At 46.7% G+C, this 25,696-nt stretch overlaps 2 protein-coding genes across 2 annotated transcripts; one reads left to right on the forward strand and one right to left on the reverse strand.

The window, feature by feature from the left end:
• The first annotated feature begins 2,907 nt into the window (after nucleotides 1-2,907).
• EPX (eosinophil peroxidase) lies at nucleotides 2,908-16,410 on the forward strand. Its single transcript, XM_054208618.1, has 13 exons — nucleotides 2,908-3,004; nucleotides 3,594-3,687; nucleotides 4,575-4,750; nucleotides 5,371-5,494; nucleotides 7,607-7,736; nucleotides 8,333-8,527; nucleotides 9,279-9,594; nucleotides 10,763-10,923; nucleotides 11,299-11,551; nucleotides 12,977-13,147; nucleotides 13,966-14,203; nucleotides 14,696-14,913; nucleotides 16,303-16,410. Exons 1-13 carry the CDS (start codon nucleotides 2,908-2,910, stop codon nucleotides 16,344-16,346), a joined length of 2,217 nt encoding a protein of 738 aa, XP_054064593.1. The 3' UTR covers nucleotides 16,347-16,410.
• A 1,511-nt stretch (nucleotides 16,411-17,921) lies between these two features.
• On the reverse strand, nucleotides 17,922-24,246 carry LOC128912541 (1-acyl-sn-glycerol-3-phosphate acyltransferase alpha-like). Its single transcript, XM_054208620.1, has 6 exons — nucleotides 24,062-24,246; nucleotides 22,589-22,722; nucleotides 21,969-22,144; nucleotides 21,591-21,686; nucleotides 21,018-21,090; nucleotides 17,922-18,528 (listed from the first exon to the last, which is right to left on the reverse strand). Exons 1-6 carry the CDS (start codon nucleotides 24,244-24,246, stop codon nucleotides 18,383-18,385), a joined length of 810 nt encoding a protein of 269 aa, XP_054064595.1. The 3' UTR covers nucleotides 17,922-18,382.
• Nucleotides 24,247-25,696: the final 1,450 nt, after the last annotated feature.

Here is a 25,696-nt window from a genome sequence, read left to right on the forward strand (position 1 = left end):
TTGTAATAATGGGCTCCTTCTTTTTTGTGGGGCTTAAGTTTAATCATCTTGTTGATACAGCTAATGCTTATTATATATTTAGCGATTCAGCGGTCACATAGCTACAGGCTGCCAGATTTACACTAGGATTTACAGGTGAAGATCTGCAGCCTGAATAGTAAAACCGACAAGTAATAATAGTAATACCAAGAGCCTGAAAGAGAAGAAGTATGCAGCTTCTAAACACTCAAGACAGAGAGGAGATCTGATGGAGGAATCTTCTGCTTGGTCAGCTAATTAATGTGTAGTTGATGCCCTGGCTGCCCAGATGTCTTACATGCTGCGCTGAATGAACATCAGCCTTCGTGGGCAGGATACTTTGGTTTCTCTTGAAGCCCAAAAGATTGCACCAAAACGCCGTAAATCCTAGTGGGAGGTGACATAGGACAGCTTGCGGGTGAAAGCCCTGGGTACTGCACTTACGCCCAGGCTCGAGTTACTGCTAGGACACGGGTAGTGTTCATGCAGCGTTTGCATGGCAGGTGACTCCAGCCAGGAGCAGGCACCGGGCCACCGGCCAGTGACCGGCCAGCCCACACCGTCGAAGGCAGATGGTGTCCCTGTACCAAGGGTTCCCAGACTGTCACTGAGGCACTAATGCAATTGCAATGATACATGTCAAAACCACAAAAGAAACAGCAAAACCCCCAGTTCAGGTGCCTGCACTTCTGCTTACGTACATTTTGTACGCAGAAAGCTGGACGGAGAAGGTAGAGTGCCTGCCAGGGTGACCAGCGTGCCTCTGATACTAGGGGCCAGCTTCTGCTTTTGATTTTTAATTTGTCTTTAAGGGAGAAATATTGACATTGTATTTTCAGCTTCTGAAAACCTTACCTTTGCAAATTTTTTTTTTTTTTTTGATTTAAAATGATACATGTTTGTTAGCCGTTTCCTTTTTCATCTTTTCTTTTTATTTATGTTGGCTTAAGAAAAACTGTGAAAATATTTAAACAGCAGGAAGGGTTGGCTACCTAATCTTGTGAGATTTACATGACTGATTGTCGGTAAGAATTCAGCATTGTCTTCTGTGATCAGCCTGATTAATGTTCCAAGAAATGAATTATTTCTGCCACCTTCCTGTTTGCCCGCTGAACTACAGCCCTTTTTCCTACTGTATAGCTTTCATAATCCACGTTGGAGTGCTCAGCTGGCCCAATACTTTGTTCCTTTCTAGACATTTCAGGATGGAATCTCCCGTTTTGCACCTCTGGCCCGTTCTTCTTTGCACAGGTGTAACCTTGTGATTGTTTGTATTACCATGCGTATGATTTTACTGGAGACAGCTCGAGCTTGCTCTCGGCCACTGCCTTGTTCGTTGTCCAGTCTTTGTCACCCACAATTATCAGCAGCTATTTTATGTGTATTTCCAAATCACTGATGATCTGGCTACTGTTTAATTATACAAACCACCTCACTAAGCGATTTTAAATGGGACACAAATTCAGTTTTTATGGATACAAATGTTGGCAGGTCCCCCATTCAGACATGCTGTGTTTGGATCTGGGAATACTCCACAAATGCATGTTGGCAAAACGACCCATTTCTGGCTTCCCAAACCATCAGAGATGTCAATCAACAGGGAAAAAGAGGACAAATTCCACCATCGACTTTTACCATCATAAAATTAAGCTGATCTCTTTCATTTGCAGAACCGAAATGTGTGCCTTTATTCTTTTTCCCTTTTAATTGATTTGTCAAAAAGGAAGCCAGCATTTACTCAGAAGGAATGGAGAGTCGTGCACCTCTCTGCTTAATCTGGGAAAGCGAACCAGCCGGTATTTCCTCTTGGATCAATCTGGTCCCAGTTTCTCCCTTTTTGGCCACACCCAGGTCAGACCTGGCTAATTTCTACTCTGGTGAAAGTGCTATAAAGGACTGGCTTGTTTCCCAGTCCTACCAGCTCTGCAGAGATGGCAGGTAAGATTAGTGCTTTTTAATTTTATATCTGTATTTGGATGATTTGATACTTCTGGCGCGGGTATTGGTGCACTCCATGGATGAGCCCAAGGAGATGAGGAGACAGAGAAGGGTGTTAGGAGCTGGTGGTCTTTCATGGTTACTTCGCTCCTGGTATGTGAAATACATTTATTTTGAGAAGCGAGAAAAGAAAGCTTTCCTGCCTCGTGTAATGTAAGATTGCAAGGAATAAGCAGCCTTCGATCCCTGTGAAGGTGGTTGAAGAATTTCCAGATTGTAAATGTAAGATAACCCGCCCCACTGTGAGAAGTTTGTTAGTTCTTCCAAATTTTGTCAATCTTTCCTGTTCTAAACTGTTAAAACTTTGACTGAATTACCTAAAACATATCTATGTGTAACCTTTTGACTGAAGATCTCCTCGGTGTATATAACACCAATGAGAGCAGATGATAGACATTTTTAGTGCTAATGTGAAAAAGGAATAGAGACAAATTTCAGGGAGCATCAAGAAGACTAACGGAGATGGTCAAAGGCTGGAGGACCAGCGCTAGGCGTAGCTGCTAGTTTTGCTCAGTAACAAGACAGAGAGGGACATGTGGGGTCTAACTGAGAAGGACCTTCCTGAGAAGGACCCCCACAAAGGCAGGACACCAGGAACCAGCCCTCTCCCAAAGCGCCTTCCCAAGAGTCCCCATCACTAAAGCCTGGACTGTGGGTGGCTGCCTCCTCCTTGGCAGTTACTCAGCCCAGTTTACTGAATGTCCCACACCACAGGGATGTCCCTGTGTCCTGCCAATACCTACAGCTACAGCCCTCCCCAGCCAGAGCCCCACTTGTGGTCCTGATCAGAGGTGTGCTGTATTTTATTCCTGGATCCTGAAATAAATATTCAAAGCAAACCTGTCAATCTCTTCTGATGCTTCAGTGAAGCCCTGCCCATTCAGAAGATTTATGTTGCATTTCTCTCTAGGCGTAAAACCAAGAATTACTCTCTTAGGATCCATCATCACTCTCTGCTTTGTCGGGCCAATGGACTCCTCATTAAATAGTAAGTTTCTGTTTCTCTTTCGGCCACTCCTGTGCTTGAAAGGGTGCGAGTCAAAACTCAGTCTGAGTTCCTAGTTAGACATAGTTCCAATATAAATTTGAAATAACCTGTAGACTGACCCACTAACAATGAAGTCAATTCCTAAGAAACTTGTCTAAGGAAATTGCCTGTTTAACCAACAGGTCTTCCAAGCACAAGATCATCATTTTATGACAAGGAAACTGGGTCAAAGACCATATCTTTGACTTCTATGCATTTCTCTTAACACAAGGAAGAATAGCTTCAAAAAGAAGGGTGAAAAATAATTCCCTGAAAGCCTCCCAAAGCTGTCAGAGCCAGTTCTGTGAAATGGATAATAAGCTACTGCTTTACACTTCTTATCCTGTGACTTTCAGGACCTCAGCAATGGGGTGAAGCAGATGAGCAAGAGAAGCACAGATAAAGGTGTCCAGGCAGCACTAAACACGCAGTGGGAACTGCGTGTGAGGTGAATCAGTGCACCTTTGCACCCAGCGATGGGGTGGGATAAGTAGCTCCTGGTGTACATTACGCAGGACCCTCAGTTTCTGCTTTTTCTTTTTTTCAGTAGAGGACTCAAAAGTGCTATCCGACTCATCTCTTCTGAGCAGCATTAGTGAAGCCAAGCAGCTGGTAGACACAGCATATTTATTTGCCCGGAAAAGGTGAGTCCTTTTTGCACGAGGGCCCCAGGATTATAAGGAAATAAGAGAAAATATACCCTTGTTTCTTCTGTTTTCCAGTGCATATTTATTACGGTGACGCCTATGTTCAAGAACTCTCCCTGTCATAGTTGGAGAGATTCTTTTGCCCAGTTTGGCTGGGTTTTGGTGTCCTGTCTCAGCCCCAGGGCCACCCTCTGCCACACGCAGCTATTGCCTCCTCACCCACACTGCCACATGGGCACCTCTCGGTAGCCCGTGGTAGTACGGGCACACCAGGCACGTGTTGAGTCCTCTCCTGGCTGCTGAAGTTCTGCCTCTCCCTGGAAGGACCACAGTCATGAGGCAGTTGCGCAGACGAGCACTCTGTCATGAATAAGCCTCAGGGGAAGCCAAACCCCAGGTGTCCCTCCATGTATTGTCCCAAAAGGCTCGTTCCAGGCAGCAGGATGCTTTGGGGAGGAGTTTCTCTCCACCCACCCTATGGAAGATTTTTCATTGTGCAAGAAAGAGCTGTGGGACCCGGAAGAGATGTGATGGGACCAAGATTGTCTCTCTGTTCACAGAACGTATCTTGTGACATACGAAACGTACAATTTTATCCAGTCACAGAATAACTCAGTTTTCCACTGATATAAGCTTTTCACGTGATATAAAACATTCATTGTGACAAGGACGTAACGCAAACTTGAAGCAGGGGATCATAATGACTTGTTTGCCAAAAATCTGCCTGAGGTAATGTGCAGAGCTGGTGGGCAGCAGCTTGTCCCAGGCGAGCAGAGCCTGCCGGGGACCCAGCAGCACTGTCACGCCTCAGCACACCCAGCCCAGCATGACAGAGGCAGTCTGACTTCCGAGCAGGCGCTTCATGGGATTGTTTTGTGTTTCAGCTTAAAGAGAAAACTAGAGGAAAAGGTTGTTAACCCAGTGGATTTCCTGAAGCACTTAAAGGACCCAGTAGGAAGAACCAGATCTGCAGTCCGCGCTGCCGATTACTTGGAAACTACTTTGAAACTCCTCAAAATAAAGCTGCATCTCTCTGGGAAATGGAGATTCAATGTTACAGGTAGTGTGGTTTAGACCAAAATGGTTTACAAACAGCTAAGAGCGGGAAATCTACCACAGCAGAGTGCCAGAGAGCAGCTCTGCCGTGATCCAAATAGCTGGTGATAAAGCCCTCCCCCTTTAAGCATGCTCAGGGGCAGACCAGACCACTTGGTGGTTTAACCACCGCTTTTGGGGGTGCCCGTCTCATATCTTTGATGATAAAACCAGCCTAACAGTAAGTGTGGTAAACCTGGGACAAAACACACCGAATGCCAGGAGACTCTGACCCCTGAGAACAGAAGCCCATCTCCCACTCCTGGTCCTCACACCCTCCTGCCCAGGTTGTACCACCGCCTGCTCACAGTTTTGTTCCCAGCTTAGGGCAGAAGGTTGCTGGTGGTGATGCTCCCCAATATTCCCCTGGAAAGCCTTTCCATGCTAACCCCATTTCCCTAACCCAGAGGTGAGAGCTGATCTAAAAAAGGCTTTAGGCACCAAACTAACAATTCCAGGTGTTATATATCCACTGATATATCCACTGAGCTCTGACTCAGATGACTCAAACATTGACCGAGGATACTGAGAAGCTAAATGAAAAGGAGTAAGAGCAGATGTTATTTTGCACGGTTTCTTTTGCAGACCTACTAGACAGAGAACAGAAGGAGGTGATTTCCAAAGAAACCGGCTGTGACTACCAGATTCGTTCCATTAAATGCCCAAAGTGTGACATCTACCGAACCATCACCGGAGAGTGCAACAACAGGTAGGGTTTGTGTGTGGGCAAGGAGTGTCTCCAGTCTGTACATTGGCCCAGGATAGATGGCTTAAGGTCGCTTGTGTAAGTACCTTTCAACAGGGCAAGCAGAATGAAACGCTCATTTTAGTAGTGCCTAGAACAGATGTTTCATTTCTACCTACGCCTGGTGGGAAAAAGATGTAATTTCTTGCAAATTTCAGATTTGAGCCCATTGCCCTCCCTATGCTGTTTTGTATGAAGGAGAGGACGTCTCGGGTGGAGGAAGGTGAAAGGTTGAGAGGAGCAGATTTGGGGGCTGTGACGGCCAGCTTCCCACTCAGCGTGAGGCTCCAGGGAATCACCCCTCCTCTAATTCCTCTGGGTTTAGGGAGTCGCTGTGCTTCGAATGTGATAAGGGCATTGACTGTCAAATTTCGAACTTCCGTTGTCTCGGGCTGACTACACAAGCAAGATTTTTAAAAACATAGGTTTCACAAGCACTGTGAATATACGTAGGATAGGTTCACCCTATCCTACTAAGCGTTATGTCACAGGGGACTAGATTTGGTGCTCATTTAACGTAAAATATTCAGCGCTTAGCACACCTGAGTGACTACCCAAATACACACTGTGTTTTGATGCATAAGGAAGGGAAGTAAACAAGAGTTTAATTCTTGGCTCCTCTAGTAGTGTGTATCCTTAATGTGAAATAAATGAGTTCTTCAGCTTTTTGTGTGTAGCTTCCCTCCTGGTTCCAAGCCAGGATCATATATTTATATATACTTATTTATTTCCTTGTTAGCTTTTTTTTTTTTTTTTTGACCAGGAGATGGCAAAATTTCTCGCCTAATACCTGGAAGTCAAGGCTCGCTGTCCTGTTCTGCCACAGAGTTGCTGCCTGGCGAGTGGGCGGACTCCAGCCCCCAAGTCTGAGCAGGACTTGCATCTCGTGTGCATCTGGCATGAAACAGATGTGCCAGATGTGAGGAAATAGCACAACTCTGCACCGCAGGAGCTCGCGCCCGCGGTGCTGGTCTGTGCCTTTGCCCACAGACCCCGGAGCCTTCAGTCCCCAAGGACACAGTGTTCAGGCTGACTTTTAGACTCAGGGTAGGGTTGTCCTTGGGCTTCCTAATTGTGTGGTCTGTCAGTGAGATAACGAGGCACTCAGAAGCGAGGGGACTCTGTGGTATATCAACATTTTTCCAAGGATCTTGCTCAGCTTGAGACAAGCACCGTGAGATAGCACTTGAACGTTTTGCAAAAATCTGCCGACGAGGACAGTAATTGCAATCAAAACAAGAGCCACAGTGAAACTGAGCTCTTAATATTTGATGGAATTGCTTCAGCTGTGGTGTGACAATTGTTCTAGGGCGTGATCGTACTTCACAGCACACTGCTGTAATTTCTGGGTATAACACTCCTTTTTCAGTAGGGGCAGGTGGTTTTATGGGTCCAGGTTTTATGGGTTTAAGAGTTTAAACAGAAAGTTGCTGTGCACCAGCTGATACTCAGTAACTGGTTTCCTGCAAATAACCTGTGTTTCTGTGTCCCTAGGGCCACAGATCATTGGCTCAACCAGCATCATTGTTATTCCCAACAAGCATTGCTGAGTTTACCGATTCAAATTCTTTTGGGCAGTATGAGACAACATAAACAAGTGCCCACAGCTGCAGGTTGCAGTTTGTGAGGTTCTGTGTTGGACGTGGGGAAAAAAACTTGCTGAAGGTGTAGCCTCAGTATGGGTCCCTGCAGAGGTGGAGGATCTTCATCCTTGGAAGCTTCCAGCCCTCAGCTGGACGAAAGCATGGCCACCCTCATCACTGGTGATGGCCCTACTGCGAGACTGATTCTGTGTGGAACAGCAGTGGGGACAGAGGTGCTACAGAGATTTAAATCCCAAACAAAATTAATATAATAGCACGAGGAATGTTTTCTTAATGTAAAAAAAAAAAAAAAATATCATTTTTCTCTGCAGTAATAATCTTGGTATTATTTACCTCTCAGTGTTTTCTGGCTATCGCCTCTTTTACCAGAGTAATCACACATGGATTGAAGGGCTGCAAAATGTTAGCCTCTACAAGCCTGTTAATTTCTGAAATAATACCGGTGTTTGCTTTTCTTCTTGTGATGCTCCAGGGAGCATTCTTACCTGGGGTCCTCGAACCGTGCCTTTGCTCGCTGGCTGCCAGCAGCATATGAAGATGGAGTGTCTGTTCCCAGAGGAGCAAGTGAAGGAAAGCTGTACAATGGATTTCCACTCCCGCTGGTGAGAACTGTTATTCTTGTCCAGATAGCAGTAGTGGACACTGCTCTCCTTGCATCCGTCAGAAATGAAACAGTGGCAACATCTAGAGTGTAAATTACTTGATCCTTTCCTCTCAGGTGCTAGTCGGAGGCTTGTTTTCTACAACTGAGCTATGGCTTGGGATGATATTTTTTTGTTGGAGACAAAAAGGTTGTGAGAAGTTCACTTAGCAAAGCATGGACAAGGTAACCTTTTCAGAAGTGTGCATCCCGAGGTCTGGTGCAGACAGTGTGCTCAGATACACCAGGATGTTTATACAGACCATAAGGCTTGGGTGTTCCTCAGCCATCTTCTTGACTTTCTGAATGTGTGCACATACATCATTTTCAGCCATAAAAGACTTTCCATGAAGCTGGGCTTGGCTGAGCAACAGTGGAGTCAAGAGGGTGCTACTTATTACACCTGTTTCGATAGAGCTGGGGCATGGCACGGGTCCGTTTAGTGCCATAATTAACCCTTATGAGCTTATCTAAGGTCATCTTATGCATGGTCTCATAGTAGGTGTTATATTGAGAGGTGGAGAGAGTCATACACATTTTCGTTCTGATTTTCTGCAGGTTCGAAAAGTGTCAAATGAAATTGCTCACACGGCCAACGAGAATATCACCCAAGATCAAGAACTCTCTCTTGTCTTCATGCAGTGGGGCCAGTGGGTCGACCACGACATAGGCTTAGCCCCTTCCAGCGGTGCAGGAGCGAGCCCGGAGCTTCACTGCGATTGTGCGTTCAAGCCCCCTTGCTTTCCAATCAAGGTACTGTCATGGTTTGAGGAACCCACGACAATTTACTATCGTTTAGACAATTATTCTCTCACCTGATGACCCCTCCCCACCCAGGAAGGGGAATCAGGAAAAAAGGAAACGTGGAGGCTGAAATATAAACAGATTTAATAGAATGAGACTAAATAATTCACATTAATAGTACTAAACAACCAGTATTGATCCCAATACTAATATAAAATATACAAGAATTATATCAGCAGGAATCTCCGCACTCCCCGCAGGGACAGCCAATGTGGGACCCTGCGAGCACGGTGGCTGCGAGAGGAAGGGAAGGGCTCAGGGCTCCGGCACCGGGGTGAGGAGTGCTCAGTATCCCAGACATCAAGGGACAGAGAGAAAACTCCTCAGCAAACTTTCTAATTTCTATTGAATGTGCCATTCATGGTATGAAATAATCCCGTTGGCAGCTTGGGTCAAGTGCCCTGGTCTCACTCCTCCTCATGCCCACACCTGACAAGGCCTGAAATCACCGAGACCTTGAATCCCACATAGCCTAGCTGGCTATGAAGTAAATATTTTCAAGAATTCAGACACTAGAGTCTTCCAAAAGTGTGGTTTTCCCAAGCATTAGAAGAGAAATTAGTCCCGTGTCTCTCAAACCAGGACAGGTTTGGGATGCGTCCTGGTTTGGAATGACTTTCATTCCATCCCACACTATCTTAAAACAGTAAAAATAAAACTACATGACTTTTGAGGCATCACTTATGTTTGTTTGCTTTAGTTTCCCCCCGATGACCCACGGATGCTGAGGTCAAACTCCTGCATGCCGTTCATCCAGTCGGCATCTGTGTGCAATCCCAGGACCTTTACTCGCGAGCAGATCAACGCTGTCAGCTCTTTCATTGATGCCAGCACAGTGTACGGCAGCGAAGACTCTGTGGCTAAGAGTATTAGAAATCAGACAAACCCGCTGGGTTTGATGGCTGTGAACCAGAATTTTACTGATGCAGGGTTGGAATTATTGCCCTTTGAGAACACAACGAGTAGTGTTTGTGTTCTCACCAACAAGAGCCTGAACATCCCCTGCTTTAAAGCAGGTAAGTTGCATCTGTGGAGCTTTCAGTGGCCCATAAACTCAAAAAGGATCATTATGGTCAGGTGTCTGATGTCTCTTCATATGTGTATGAGGTGCTACAAGACATGATCGTGCAAGGTGAAAGACAGGGGACCTTCCCCCAAATTAAAAAAGAACAATAATTGAATAACAATTGTTTAATTAAACACAAACAATATTTTATTTTAATTTCCCCAAAGAGTTACAGCATATCATCCTCCCTTTAAAAAGCCTTTTCAAAGGTAGGAGAAATTTTCACTCGAATAACCACCAGTGTTTAAAACTTCTCAGTGACGTTTTTCCCTCTGCTACCTAGAATTCACCATTCAGTTTTCAACTCAATCAATACTGACAATTAAACACTCTTAATCAATGTAGTTAACTCTCCCTGGTGCCACATTCTAAATTTTTAATATTTCAAATATCCCAACCTACATCAGAAGACAAGTCTAGAAGTTTGTCTGAAATTTAAACAAACTGATGACTCAAAATGCAGATCTTTTTAAAACCGGAAGTGGTCCGTCATAGGCACAACATTAACAAAAAAAATTATAAATGTGAAGCTTGCAAAGTCAATCATAAGAATACGGGGTGTTCCCGTTGCACATTATTTTCTCGTTCCCTGCGCACGAGAAGAGCTCCTTGCTGAGTGAGGAGTTACTAGGTGCTTCTTCCGTCAGCTGTCGGAGCGTCTTCGCTGCATCCCCTCTGGTTTTCTCGCTGCATCTCTGATGAAGGCACGTTCATAGACCTCCCACAGGTGTTTACAACTTGGGTGAACTGAGACAAGTTTTCAAAACCAAACATTCACAGTGCCGGTATAAAAGGAGATGGTATCCTTGAGGTGCAAAAGGAAGGCAGACATTAGATTTTCACAAAATGAGACTTTTACAGCTGGTTCACAAACATGTGTGATACAGTGTAAATTGCCCAAAGCCTCTTCTCCAATGGTTTTGGCTAAATGGTTTGGACAGAGAATGGTTCGTCTGTGTTGGGAAGAAATACCTGGTAGGAATGATGACTGCCAGGAAGCTTAACCATGAGCATTAATGCCAGTGACACTGTCACCTGTTACTCATCTGTCCTAATACAAAACCTGCTGCTGAAATAAAAAACAGTTTACAAAATTCTTAAAATATTTTCATTTGTAGGTGACAAACGGGTAACTGAGAACCTGGGCCTTTCCTCACTGCACACTCTCTTTCTACGAGAACACAACCGCCTGGTTACGGAGCTGAGGAAATTAAATCCTCACTGGGATGGAGAAAAGCTCTACCAAGAGAGTCGGAAGATTGTCATTGCTCTAATCCAGGTACTGGTCACTGCTCACCGATTATCATCCGCATGCTTAGGAATGGTTTTTCCTCCAGGAAAAGCAGAAAAACCATTCTTTGCAGATCTAGTGGAGTTATTTACGGGAGTCGAAAATTGTGAATCGGGATGGTCCATCTGAGACAGCACAAGTACCCAGAGCATTTTTTATCCATTATTTTACCTATTTATTAATTATTTGTTATATTAAATAGTTTTAATATATTATGCCAAACATTGCTACAGGTCTTTATTCTGAGGACCTTGTGAACTCACTGCCACTGGACGGAAAGTTCAGGTTCACGCTCTTCCCTTGACGTTGGTGGCATTTCTGCTACAGCTGCTGACAACTTGCTCTGCTTTTGTGCTTTTTCAGATAATAACATACAGAGATTACCTCCCACTTCTGCTTGCGAAGGAGACCAGCAAGTGGATCCCTTTGTACAGTGGCTACAAGGAGAAAGTGGATCCCAGAGTCTCAAATGTTTTTTCCCTGGCTTTCCGATTTGGTCATACAGCAGTGCAGCCTTTTGTATCCCGCTTGGATGACAGTTTTCAGCCTTTGGGTCCAGTCTCCCATGTCCCTCTTCATTTGACCTTTTGCGCGACGTGGAGAATTATAACGGAAGGTAAGAACATGGGGCAAGCCAGCAGTCCTGGTCAGGTCCTAAGCAGACACTCAGATGGAGGTCAGCCGGTAAGACGTATGAGCCGAGACTTCAAATACTGCTTTAGCTCCGTTTATTTAACTGGCCTCTCACAAATTACAGTGCCTTTCAGCTCGGGGGGGGCTCACGACACGTTTACCCAAGGGGCCGTAAAACCGGTGGTCTGCCAAATATGGGGCAGTGGGACAATCCTCCAGAATTGTCACCAAGCGCAGCCTAACGCTGGTTCTGCATTGTACCCAGGCAAAGGACCCCCGCCAAAAATTATGTGCTGTTATACCCCAGTTATTGAACATTATCAAGCACCGGCTCCTGAAGAAGGAGACACACTGGGGCGGGATTTTGCTTCAGATCATTTAGTTCTGTAGCTTCTTTTGCACAGTTTTTCAGTGTTGCCTTCCTCAGTTTGTCGCACCATAATTGCGTTCATACTCTGAACGTGTCAGTAAATAACCAGAATACGTCACAGGCAAAAACCTCCTTCTTGGGTTGCCGTGCATCTCTCAGCTCAGCGAGACCTGACAGCGTGAGCATTGCACGTCCACTCAAACAGCACAACTGCTCGTGCTGTTCCAGGAGGCATGAGACTAAAATGTCAGTCAACCAAAATTCACGTCCGTCTAAGCTGTTATAGCCCCCTACAATTAGTAGGCATTGCCAGAGGGTGATGCATCCAGTCTAACTGAGATAAGACAGCATAATTTCTTCTTGGTGGTGGCCATCTCTCTTCATGAATCTAAAGGGAGTTATGGGATTCTGCACTTATACAGCTGATATCTGCAGGCAAGAATCTCTCCGAGGAAGACAAATGTCTCTTCCATAATGAGTTATTTAACTAATTACAGAAAACATGCCAAAATACACATGTGCAGCCAATTTTCCTGTGTTTTACTAATACTGTCTCCTTAATAGCTATGAAAAAGACATAGACAAACAGACATGGATTGATTCTATCATTCTGTTTAATGTTTTAACAAATATTTGTCACTTAGTAGCTAATCATAAACAAAATCAATTGCAAAACCTAAACCTTGTAGAGAAGCCCATGTATCGGTACATGCTGGGGACTGCTCAGGAGAAGTTCTGCAGAAAGTGACCTGGAGGTCCAGGTGGGCAACAAGTGGATTTAGGGCTGTGGAACAGAAGGTTGAGGGATGGAGATGGGGAGGGGAGTCTAGTAACCAAGGGGAGGCCTCATCTACTGGCATACGCGGGTATGTTCATACACACTAGTATACATTGAAATGGAAATATAGAGCTAGGTGAACACCACACAGCCCAGAGTAGAAAAGACATCTAATGCAGCACAGTTTCAGCCGCAAAAAATGGACCATCAAAGCTGGAACCTGGTATAAAAAGCCTTTTCTTGATTTGCAATGAATGCAGGTGGCATTGACCCACTGATACGGGGCATGGTCGTTGATCACGCAAAACTGATGAAACAGAATCAGCTGCTTGTTGAGGAGCTCCAGAACCACCTTTTTGAACAGACAGAGGTAATAGGTCTGGATCTAGGAGCCCTGAACCTGCAAAGGGGAAGAGACCATGGCCTTCCAGGTAAGGAGACATAAGTCCACACTTCCTGTGAACAATACTCTTTTTTATTCTGCTGTTTATGGTAGTTCCACGAAGGTACTAAAATTTTTCCATACCAATGGGAAGAAACAGTACCTTGATTTATGGGTGAAGGATGGATAGACGTCAAGCTCAGGGTAGAAAAGGTCTCTGTATCACAAAGATCTTTTTCCGTGGGATTTAAGACAAGGACAAAAGGCTTGGAAAGCAAAGATGCTGGTTGGGATAATGTAGCAGTGGGGTAGAAACAAGGGTGTATTGCAATGGGAGAGCATGCGGGGTACAGAAGGTACAGATGCAAGGAACAAAGTTCAGCTTTCACGTGGGCCAGACAGACCATCTGTACTTTGTTCTTTGCCCATCAGTGCCTATTTTGTGCCTTCAAACAACACAGAGCTCTGAGCGGAAGTGGCTTGTACCCACAGGTATGATTGCCCCGGGGTGCTGGAGAAGACCTGGTGCTCTTGGGTTAAGCACAACCAGTTGTTGCTCTTTTCTACGACTTTGATCCTAGAAATTTTCACCCTCAGCACTAGGTAGCTCTAACCGATGGGATGCGATGAACCTGTAGTCACATGCAAAGACAACCCAAATTGTTAGTTTAGTGTGTGCATACAAAAAGGACTTTTGAAAATATGGCATTTGCTGTGGCTGTCCAGACAATAATGTCTTCCAGATCCTTTAGTGCCATGGGAAGAAGCAGACATTGCTCATGGGCCAAGGGGTCTGTTTAGCCCCTGAGCCGAGGCAGATGGTGGGGAGACATCGGTCCTGATGAGCTGCTGTTCCTGCTTTTGAAGGTTACAACGCCTGGAGGCGCTTCTGTGGGCTCTCCCAGCCTCAAAACCTAGATGAATTCTCTGAGGTGCTAGGCAATTCCAAACTGGCTAAGAAGTTCATGGAATTGTATGGGACACCGGACAATATTGACCTCTGGATTGGAGCAATTGCAGAACCCTTTGTTCCCCAGGGCAGAGTTGGACCCCTCCTGGCCTGCATCATTGGCACCCAGTTCAGGAACCTACGTGATGGGGACAGGTAGGTAGCTCTGAGAGCAAACCTTCCCGGTGGCATTTATTATGGGAAAAAATGCCAACATTTTATGCAACACACTAATCCAGCCCATCTCCAACATGCTGGTGAGTGCTCCCAGCAAGGCTCACACCTTTATTCTAGCTCAGTTGCCAAACGGCTCTATTTTGCAGCCCATTCCTACAGACCCATGGGGTTGAGGAGCACCAGCTGCAGGCCATGGGTGATCTGCAGTAATCTTTACCTGGGGTAACATCTGCTCTCAGAGTACAGGAGGGGAGGATCAGTCACCCCATCACAGAAGCCTGGCAGATGAGTGGCAGAATCCAGACCTGGCCACACTGGAGAAACCTCTTCTCAAAGGGGTGTGCTTGCTGCCTGATGACTCAAGGTGGATCTGAGCAGAGACTCACCTTGGTCAGACTCCCATCTTGGCAGGTAACCGGAACGAAACGCCTTCAAGGAGGCTCAAAGCTGCTTCTGAAAATATCATTGCAGATTCTGGTGGGAGAATCCGGGGGTTTTCACTCCGCAGCAGTTGCACGCACTAAGAAAAATCTCACTGTCGAGGGTGATTTGTGACAACACTCACATCAAAAAGATACCCAGGGATGTGTTCAAGGCTAACAGTTATCCTGAGAACTTCGTTGACTGCCATGAGATCGACGTGCTCGACCTCTCACCCTGGAAAGATGAGCCTGAGTGTGGCACAAAAGGTAAGCAGTTGTCTGAGGTCTGTCAAAAATAATAAATGCCCTACAAGGTCTGGCTCTTCCATACCTAAAGAAATAAAAGAATTGAGGTCATCACAGTGACTCTGCCCCCCAAAATGACTTTGACCATACATTCAGCCCCACTCAGACACCACTGAGGTTCTGTTAGCCTACCCTTCTTGCAGTCCATCACCTTCATCATCCCTTACTAGCCTGCCTCTTCCTCTTTCAACTAGGAGGGAAATTCCTGAAAATCCAGTCTGTTCTGGTCCTTGTGGACGTATCCTTCTCTAAGCGCCTTATTCCAGGACAACGGAAATCTTCCTTCACAGAAAGAGTGTCCACAGAGAAATGAATCAGAATTAGCCAACCTGCCCCAAATTTTTTTCTTGGCTGCTCCAAGCCCCTGCTCTCCCCTTGCCTTCCCTAAGGCTTTAAAGCATTTTAAGGCACATCTGGAGTTGTTTTGACACACCAGTAGTTTAACTGGCCTGACACACCAGTAGTTTAACACACGTAGTTGGAGATTATGATGTGCCACGTCCTGAAAGACAGTAAAACAACGTCTTCATATAAGAGGTGTGGACACTAGCTGTGTCCTCCTACTGATACGCTTTTGGCAGGGGCTCTTCCAGTTGAAAATGATGTAGGGAGAACAGAGACTTGCAGAAGACAGGTACGGCCTGAGCAGAATGGACAAGGTTGAAATTTTCCTTCTGGCAACCCAGTACCCAACAATACCTGGGGATCACCTACTCTGTCCTGCAAGGCACAGACCACAACACATCTCCATGCAGCTCCTCTAGAGTTTGATAAACTGTTTGAGACAAATACTGCCATTTAAGAAAGATATTTGCACTTGCTATAAAGGATAAATTATGATGACCTCACCCCATTCTTTAGGAACGGAGCCCAGTTTATGTTCACCTTCTCTCTAAACAAATGGAGGTTTCCTGATTCCTTTTATTAACTTAGTCTCATGGTCACTGAAAACTGCTGAGCTGCTTCCTGCAGATTTTTTATCACCAGGCTGAGAGGAAGCTGAGCTGCTTTTGCATAACCCAGAGATGGTGAAATCCCAGGGTGTTAAAAAGCAACTGCTAAAAATTTAACCTTTTCAAGTGCCAAGAAATTGCCCCAGAAGCACTTGTCCAAAGAGCTGCCTGATGTTAGGTCACCGGAGGTACCTTTGGACATGGCTGGAAGTGCCGCAGCGGCTCAGAGGTGGAAGGATACAGGGGTGACCTGGTACTCAGTTATGCATTCATCAGGGACTATTTTAGGCTATGGAGTCAAATATAAACGTGGGGAGAAATATTGTGTCCTGGAAAGACTTTCTGCCTCTCAGTAGCTTTTTCTGCTTCACTGACAGTTTCCAATTCTGCTCGTCAGACCAGCGTCTGAGCCGCTTTTGGGAAACTGCTGCCAGTACATGATGCTCAGCTGACTGCTCTCCACCGAACCTCGGCACGCGATTCCCCAGAGGCGCTTAAGACCGCGTCCACTCTTTTATTTGCTGTACGGTGATTTTTATTTCATTCATTTGTAAAAGCCTCCAATGACGTAACATTTCAGACAAAAGAGTAGTGACATTTTATTGTCTGTTGCCCTAAAAAAAAAGTTCAGAGGTGTGCAAGACTTGGTTAGGTGCTGGATGCTTTATGACTCTCTGAAGGCACAATCAGGACAAATCTTTTAGTCCCTATCCCCAATGGATGTCAAACCTGGAGGTTGGTGTGTTTGCATTTCAAAATAAAATTCCTTATCCCTTGTACCTCCTCAGAAATTAACACGTTCATGTAATCTTTATCAAAACTTTTCTTATCTCCTCGTTTTGCACAAGAGCGTAAACTGTTTAGGCTGTTTCTAATTAACAGTGAAATTTCAGCCTTTGGAGACACCGGAGAACGGCAGCTGCGTCTTGAAGCCTAGAGACATCTTGTATTTAAATCCTATAGCGAGTGTGTGTGTTTGGGTGTGCTGGGCAGTAATAAAATACATTATATGCACTCATCTACATTTGGCATCAATTCTGGTATGTCAAACATGTCCAAAGCATTTTGACTATGGTTCATAGCTAAACGTATCAGCATAAAAAAGCAAACCAAAAGCTGGCTGGCATGTAAACCACAGGCATTAGGGCTAAAAATTAATCATCTGGCTGGGATGATCGCTCCCAAGACCGTACCAAACATCTTTTTAAGTTTCCATCTGTCCTTGGCACAACCGGGAGGGAAGGAGGCAACTGAGAGCAAGAAGGCGGCAGACTAAGGTAGAGTCAGGAGTAAAGCTTCTGGGTAGAGTAGGTGCCTCTCTTATGAGGACTAATGAAGGTGAGGCTTGGCAAAACCCCATGGCTACAGCATCAGATGCATGTTTTGCTGTGGGAGTGCGTGATGACAAGTCCTGCCCGTCTCAGTCCAGTGCCCCGTGCTGGGGAGCCCACAGGAGGCCCGCAGGGCTGCCAGGGCCTCAGGTGAGCGATGGAGCAAGGGGACCATGCCGATCCATCAGCCCCCAGCATGCTGGGGCCTCAGGTGAGCGATGGAGCAAGGGGACCATGCCGATCCATCAGCCCCCAGCATGCTGGGAACGGGGAAAGGCTGTGGTGACCGTGGGAAGAGGAAAGCAAGATGCCATTCTCAGACACATAGAAGACAGGGCAAAACCAGGCAATATTCAGAAATCTGGAGCTGCCGTTCCCAGAGTGTAATTTGGACTGAAATATATATATATACATATTTATAGGTTATGTTAAAAATCACAAGATTATCAGGGCACGGCAATGTTGTTAAGCAACACATTTCTGCTGTTTGCCTCTGGTTTCTGAGTCCCCAGGCATGTTCCTCTTAGACTTTCAAGATCTGCCCAACCACTGAAAGCAAAATCTTGCTTTGCTTAAAAGGAAGGCTAAGAAAAGTGAAGAAACCACCAACACCTGGAGACACATGAAAGGTCTTTAATTCCCCTCTCATGGCAGAGGTACCTCCAAAGTCCACCACACAGAAAGAGGTAGGAGACATTGCCTTTTCCTGAGTGTGCTTCCGGGGGAACGTGGCAGCCCTCAAGCCCCAGGACAGCCACTTCCCCAGGCAGGATGGTCATGGGCTCAGGGATAAACGCCTCCACCTTGTTGGTTTGGAATAGCAAAAGTTGATTATAAGAAGCTCACAGGAAGGGTCCAGCTGTGCCTCGGGTCCAGCTGGAGAAAAGTTCTCAGGGTTACGATTACAAAGAAATGTCCAGCTACCCACTGTGTGTCTGTCCGCACAGGTGGCAAAGTTCTCTGGAAGGAACATGGCAACCATTTCACCTCCTCCACTTACAAGCTTTTCTTCCTCCGTGGATGTTTTGCCTGTCTCTGGTATGTCAAGGTTGCAACACATGGTTGACTCTGCTTCCAGATCTTCTTGTGGTTGCTGTGCCCTCCCCCTCAGCTGCTACACACAGCTGGAGCTGGAAGGTAGGATCGCTAATGGGAAGTCCCATTCGTCATTCCTGATATCCCCTGGTAGGCAGTGAGCATGGAGTCACGGACCTGCTCGGTGAGCTTGGGAACATCGTCTGGGCCCAGGCCAATGGTCTCCACTTCTGGCAGGATCTGGATGATGCTTTTCCCTGGAAGAGCAAGACAGGAGGGTCAGAGAGGGAGGAAGGAAATATATGCATGGGGTAGAAGATCAAGAGAAGATGTAGCAGACTGACTGGTACGAAAAAAAGGAACAAGACGGAAATAAAGGGAGATGCCCTCTTTCATACACCAACAGCTGGGCAGCAACACAGCCACGTCCCAGATGCACAGAGCAAAAACCCAAACCAGACTTTTGCCGTCCACAGAGGCCACAAACATCCTAAGTACAGAAACTGGTGAATATCTCCCCAAGTACATTTAACTCAATGATTCATATTGAATAAATTTTCGCAGCGGAAAGACCTCAGGATCTGTGTGGATCACAGCCAAGAGAATGAGATACATCTGTATACAGGTGTGATACAATCTGCAATACAAGACATCCAAACTGACCATGCTCTGATCTAGGCATACGAAATTCAGCAGAGTTTCTCCTTCCAGATACATGCTTTGGAATGAGAGAAATTGCACCCAAGACTCCCTGTTTAGCCAAGGCGAGTCAATAGTCCTCTTGGGAAGCACCTGAGCAACGGACTGGGGAGCTGTCAACATGCTCTTCTGCCCTTCCACCCAGTAGCCCTTTTTCTGGCTAATGGAGGCAAGACAGTGCCTGCGCAGACACCCACCTAAGTATCTGGGGAGTGTCTGTGTTATTTGTTAACTGCCTTGCATGCCTTTACATGTGTTCTAGGAAATGAGATCCAGAAATGTTGCTAGAGGAGCCATGCAAGGGAGGCAAAGCAGAAGCGTAGAGAAGAGCTTCACAAAAGAAGCGGGCATGTTCCCTGCCTGCATATCTTACATACAAAGCTAGGTCTGGTGTCTGAGGAGTCTACTATGCTTCACTTGGTCCTGCAGAAGAAGCTGAGTGATGACAGGGCTGTGTGAAAAGGCAGCTCTGTTGGGGTGTAACGACTTCCAGCAAGCACCAGACTTCCTCCATCCATGACAGTGTGCACACACTGGGCACAGAGTTGAGCTTTCCAGCAGCTCATCAGCATGCCCAGAGCCACTGTGGACCTGATGAGCTGTCCTGACCTGAGGAGCCGCCTCTTGGTGTGCAGAAATCTTGGCCATGTGTAGCACATCTTCAGAATCAGCCACAGCGAAACTTGCAGGTGGGAAAAGTGGGGAGGTTCAGGAAAAGCTAAATGTGTTTCTTCCTCCAGCAGTGAAGGTCCTACTTGTTTAACAGCAATTAGGAAAAGGGCTCAGGGGTCAGCTAACCACAAACTCCCAGGGTGAGGTTATTATAAAGGCAAATGTACGTGCAATTGCAAACAGTCTCTCACAAAAAGCTCAGGGAGGTTGTGGAATCTCCTTCCTTGGAGTTACTCCAAACTTGGCTGGACAAGAGCAAACTCCTCTGTCTTTGGAGTTGGCCTTGCTTAAAGCAGAAGGTTCAGCTGCTCCAGAGATCCCTCCCCACTGCGTCATTTTCCGATTTCCCAGAGGAGTGTCCTATCTCGGTTGCCCAACTGAGCAGGGGTGTGATGGGGAGGGAGCAGGCTAGCAGAGCAGGGCTGACACCCCTGCTCACGCTCCTACCAACCCCTGCGTGGGGCAATGCTTCCACTACCAAAAGCCTTTGGTGTGTGGCCAACAGAGACAGGACAGACCCAGCAGGCGAAAGATGAGTAGAAACAGACAACGCGGTGTTAAATGTTTTCACTGACTCTCTATTCCAGGTGTCTGCCTGCAAGGAATGGCTGCACCCAGGTACAAACAATGTGAGGAATGAGAATTTCACAGGTAAATCGTCCCTTCGGGAAAGAGCAGTGCTGGCCTGGGGGAGGGTGGGAAGTGGCAGAATCCCATTTTGGGGTGGCGTCAGGGAAGAAAGTGGAGGAACAGAGTGGGTTATTTTTCTCTGTTGGAATTTGAAAGATGTTTTTGTGCATTTTCCTTCTGAAGCCCATGACTTACGTCTTTTTTCCCCATAAAATTTTATCAGCTGCCAGCAGAAATGTTTGTCAACATAAATGGATGAAGCATGGGAAGAACAGGGTAACTGAGAGGAGACACGTTCTCAGCATGACTTTTGCTGAGAGCTCCGTGTTTGCTTTCGGTCCCCAACTCTCCATGCACCTGCAGATCCAAGAACAGCATGGTGGGACCAGGGCAGGACCTGCACTAGGACTCTGCTGCTTCTCCAGGTTCCCTCATATGGGTATTGGACAAGCTGTGAGAACAGTCTAGACTGTGTTTTTGCCAAGAAAGGTTGGACCAGATGATCCCTGATGTCCCTTCCAACCTGATATTTTATGATTCTATGACTGAAATCCAAGGGGAGAGGCAAAAGTGGTGCCTGAAATCCCCCAATCCCTCCCTTCCTGCCCTCCTGAAAAGAGAAAAACTGAAATTTTCCTGCTGCTATCTCCACATCGCACATGGTCCTCTGCCCACCTTATGGTTCCCTCCAAGGACTGGGCTTGCACCAACACCCAGCCCGCTCTCTGCACCATGTCATCCTTACCTGGTGTAAATCTCTTCTCCTTCTGGTTGTAGAAGTCCTGGTAGGAAGAGATCACTACAGGAATAACGGGAACCTGGAAGGGAGGCAATCAACAGTGAATCTTCTGAACCATTCCTCCCCTGAAGTAGAACTGGTGCTCTTAGGTGAGACCTGCACCTTGCTCATAATTATCCCAGTCAGCCTCATGGTAGGCACTCAGATCACTTTTAGATCATTTAACTGTATCACCCAATGTCCTCACTGTTCGTTTTTGCACTTTCATTTCTGTATTTAGGCCAACAATGCATGGATTGCCAAATCTGGATGTACAGAGGCCTGTTCAGCAGAAACTCTCCTGGGCAGGTCTAGGGCGCTTGTCAAGGTCCCCCTATTTTTTTCCCAAGCTGAGTCATGAGATTTTTCCCCTGTCCCCAGAACAGCCCCCTCCTGTGCCATCCGCAAGCTCCTGCTGGGCTCTTGGACACATGCTTGATCCAAAGGGAAGCCAGGGACCAGAAGCCACGTAGCCCTGGTTGCAGGTGGACCATGGTAGGGAAACCATGCCCCAAGGGTCAGGAGGAAGGTGGCTCTCACCTGGGCTTTCACGGCCAGCTGGAAGGCCCCACGTTTGAAGGGCAACATGGAGCCACCATGATTGCGAGTTCCTTCAGGGAAGACCAAGACGCGGAACTGCAGGAGAGAGAAGACATTGAGATAGAGGGGCCTCCAGTTACTATTCTAAACCACTGCATGGATGTACTCCCCTGGGACTGATCTGTCTGCTCCTGACTATGCAGAGACACCCAATTCCTCTGCTTCAGGCACTTTAAGGATACACAACACACTGAACCCACCGGAGATGCTCTTACTCTGTTCTGCCCAGTGCCCAGCCCAGAGACAAAGATCCATTTCCAGCCGCATCAAGGTTCATGTTTTTCAGTGGCTCCTCGCCAAAAAGTCCTCCCCACTCACATTTTCTTTGTGCAGAGAGTATGCCACCTCTGTCAAGGTAGAGATGGACTCATCCCTCTTCTTGCGGTCAATGAAGATGAGTCCTGAGAGCCAGCACGCTAGGCCAAAAGTGCCCATATATAGGATTTCCTTCTTTGCAATGGGTACACAACGACTTGGTAATATCTCCATCATCACTGGAAGGGGACAAGAAGAACAGAACAAGTTGTCATCTGCACGAAGGTTTCCTCCAGATTCTGGGCTACAGCCCTCTGCTCTGGGAGATGCCATGCCTACAGCACTTATGCAGCTTCATCGGATCAGAAACATGGTGGCACAGGGATTCTGGGGGTCTCCGGACCAACCATTCAGAGGAGGACTATTGCTGACACCAAATGAGAGCAGTTATGACACATCTGTGGTCAAACTATACTCTCATTCCCATTCTCTTGGGAAGGATGAAGCTGATTTAGGTTGAAAATACCTATTGGGCTCTAATACTCTGAAAAGCATCCCTGGCTTGGGCTTATCTGGTAATGGACCATGTAGCAGCTGCTCCTACCCTGCAGGTACTAGGGATTTTGTACTACCCTCCCCTACAGACAACTGGGGCTGGAAGCAGGATCAGGATCACCACATACCCATAATGTCAAGGGAGGTCTGGTGATTCAACACGAGGACAAAAGGTTTCTTAGTCCTGAGGTTCTCCTTGCCCTTCACCACTATCTTGATTCCAAAGATGTATTTGAGAGGCAGCAATGTCATGCGTAAATACCTGTGGCAAAGGGGAGCAGACATAAGCCAAAAAGAGATGGTGAAATTGGATAAAGGAACCAAACACCATTCTTCCAAACCAGCTCATCTCACAGAGACTGCCTCTGCAGAGCAGCCTGTTGCTCTGCACTCCTGGATTCGACGCATGACTCGGAGAAGAGCAACTAGTACATCTCTTCGGCTCATCACTTCATTAGAGAAGACAAATACAGCTGGTAGGTTTTCTTCAAGCCAGGTTGGACCAATGGCCAAACAACCGCAGCTACAGCAATTCTGTGGATCAGCCAAATATTAGATAATGCCCAAATTCATAGTGCACCTGTAATCTACCTCTCTGCCCGCCTTGCTGAATAGCGAACACAGGCTGCCGTGAACATGCCATGCACCTAACTCCTCTATTGCCCACGCTGTGGAAAGAGAGATGATTTTGCCTCTGGGTGACATTAGACTGCAATTCTGGTAGCCATATTTTAACAGATACTGGAAAAATAAAGAAAATAATAAAAGCCAGGCACAAAAGTAAAAAACTGAATATCTTAAAGTGAAAGGCTGGTGCTCAATTAAGAGATACGAACTCCCACTGCAGCATACAACGATGAGGTAGTCAATCCTGCCTCTGCAGCACTTCAGGAGGCTACAAGCACTATGCTGCTGACTAATGAAGGGTCAGCTTCTGGCCCCTACTCAACCCACCTCCCAAGTTACGAATGTCCACCGCTGCTAATCCCACATGTACACCCAGCCACGCAGCCCCCAGGTGAGTCTGGCAGCTCGTTGCAGGGGCAGTAACAGATGGGCTGCAAGGGGACGGGCTTACAGACTGCCAGACCTGGGGGCACCGGGCTGTGATTGCAGTCTTGGGGACACCAGTGGCCACACAGGCGCCAGCACTGCACCGTGGTAATGTCTGCCCAAATGCATATTCAAGTGGGCACTGGCTCCGAATAAAGTTGAGAAAGGGAAGAGCACCTGCAGAGGCTTTCCCAGCACAACTTAGGAAGGGAACAAACAGCTACATGGAGGAGAGAAATACAGCTCTGGGGACCAGATATGTGTAAGTTATTTTACCTATGCATTACATCCAGTTTGTTGGCATTACCTAGTCTGTTAAATTTATGTTATATTTTACATCATTTCCTTCCATCATTTGTTATTCTTTCTATCCACTCACATTCGATGCTGAAACCCACGTCCCTTCTCTGAGTTGCAGAGCCTGGCAGCTCTCCACACCAATACACGAATAATTCCTCCCCACTGCAGTGCAACTCCCAGGACCCTCCAAAACAGAGCTCGCGTTGACTCTAACCATGCCCAGAGCAGAAAGAAGCCAGACAACTTACTTCATGTTTTCCACGTTACGTCCGCGAGGAATACTCAACATAATAACCAGAATGCTTAGGGTGAAGAGCCACAACTTGTAGAAGGTCATCTTGCAGAAGTATCTGAATGCAGGATTCACCTGGTAAAGGACTAGAAACATGACGAACAGAAAAGTAAAAGGGTAGTGAAGGAGCAAAAGCTCCATCCTTCCAGCTCAGAGTTAACCAGAGGAGTGTTGCACAGAGCAGTAACTGAGTCACGAGCACCCGATGTTGTGGAGCAGAGTTTAGACTCCCTTGATCAGCTACATGTGGGTGGCGCAAAGCTGGGACAAGATTTGGGAACAATGCTTCAGAAAGGCAGTGTTTGCTGCTCGGAGCTAAACTAACCATGGAAAGCCGGTTTAGCAAGGGATCTCCATCAGCACTGTGTGTAGGAGCTGGCTGGCAAGCAGGGGCAAACACGCAATAGCAAGGCTGCCTACGTGAAGGGGGTGTGTGGCTCTGGGCTGGTAGAGCCATGACTGCTTGGAGACACAGCCCCGCTTTTGAGGGGCTCTGTGCATCAGAACCTTGAGACCTTCTAAGAAAATCTTTAATGGGAGGGAGCAGGTCGTGTCAGACAGCATAGACACCGGGCTATCTCATTCTCTGTGCAAACATTGAACTTCACCAACAAGAGAGCTGGCTGCAAGAGTCCAGGAAGTCAGAAGTTAGTATTAAGGAGGAGAGAAAGATAGAACCAGTGATCCAAGCAGCCAGCTCCTGCCCCATACATCTAGGCATTAGATGGACGAAGTTGAGCAGCTGGACATTTCTCAAGTAGAATGGGAAAAGTGGAAAAAGTGCCACATGTCTAGACAAAAAGATAAACAAAGCAAGAGCAGCAGCTACTCCTGATGTTTTCATGGCCAGAAGCAGGCACATGTTTAGACAGCATCTGCATACGTAAGAAGTAAATCATGAAAATGCAAGTGTAACCTGGGAGTGCTCCAGCTGCATTTCATCTCCTAAAGCCACTGTATGAAAAGGATCTTTGCAACAAGTACAATGACTAGGCTGAAAAACAAAAGTTTCAAGTTTCGTCATCTGCAAGACAGGCCTTGCTCAAGCAGCTATCACTTAAGAGGAGTAACAATATTAAATTCCAGCCAGGACTGAAAGCTGCAGGTTCTCAAAAGGGAACAGGGAGGTCTGAGGACCCATAAAACCACATTGATTGTTGCCTGCAACATAAAGAACAAGATCAAAACCCCAAGGGCAGTAAAATGGACAAGACTCAGCAAAATCTAATAAGAAACTGAGGAAAGGCATGATAATAAAGGCATTGGCTGTGCTCTCTGCTCCCTTGGCTTAGCCAGGGACTCATCTTCTCCTGTCTTTCATGGGAAAACTGTAGAGAAGTGACTGCACACCCTGCTGCTCCGCTCTCCCAAGGCTTCCCTGCAACCACAGGAGAGGCAGCCAAAGCTTCGTCCACAGCCACTGTCCCTGCACTGGCACGTGGAAAAGATAAGCACCTCGTGTGCGCGCATTGGACCCGGGCACTGTGACCCCTCTATACTGACCCCTCTGCACTGCAGAGACGAGCTCCCTTTCGGAGCCGGTTCATAGAGACTAGTCCTGGCTGCTTTGTGCTTATCCAAGGTCTGATCC

Source organism: Rissa tridactyla, chromosome 7, assembly GCF_028500815.1.
Source record: "Rissa tridactyla isolate bRisTri1 chromosome 7, bRisTri1.patW.cur.20221130, whole genome shotgun sequence".
NCBI lineage: Eukaryota > Metazoa > Chordata > Aves > Charadriiformes > Laridae > Rissa > Rissa tridactyla.

Excerpts from the sequence above, each read along its gene's own strand:
- EPX (XM_054208618.1), top strand. The coding sequence starts at position 2,908 with ATGTTGCATTTCTCTCTAGGCGTAAAACCAAGAATTACTCTCTTAGGA. Across the intron at positions 3,688-4,574 it reads TATTTATTTGCCCGGAAAAG|CTTAAAGAGAAAACTAGAGG; the intron begins GTGAGTCCTTTT and ends TTTGTGTTTCAG. Across the intron at positions 4,751-5,370 it reads ATGGAGATTCAATGTTACAG|ACCTACTAGACAGAGAACAG; the intron begins GTAGTGTGGTTT and ends TTTCTTTTGCAG.
- LOC128912541 (XM_054208620.1), bottom strand. The coding sequence starts at position 24,246 with ATGGAGCTTTTGCTCCTTCACTACCCTTTTACTTTTCTGTTCGTCATG. Across the intron at positions 22,145-22,588 it reads GACCTCCCTTGACATTATGG|TGATGATGGAGATATTACCA; the intron begins GTATGTGGTGAT and ends GTCCCCTTCCAG. Across the intron at positions 18,529-21,017 it reads GGAGAAGAGATTTACACCAG|GGAAAAGCATCATCCAGATC; the intron begins GTAAGGATGACA and ends TTGCTCTTCCAG.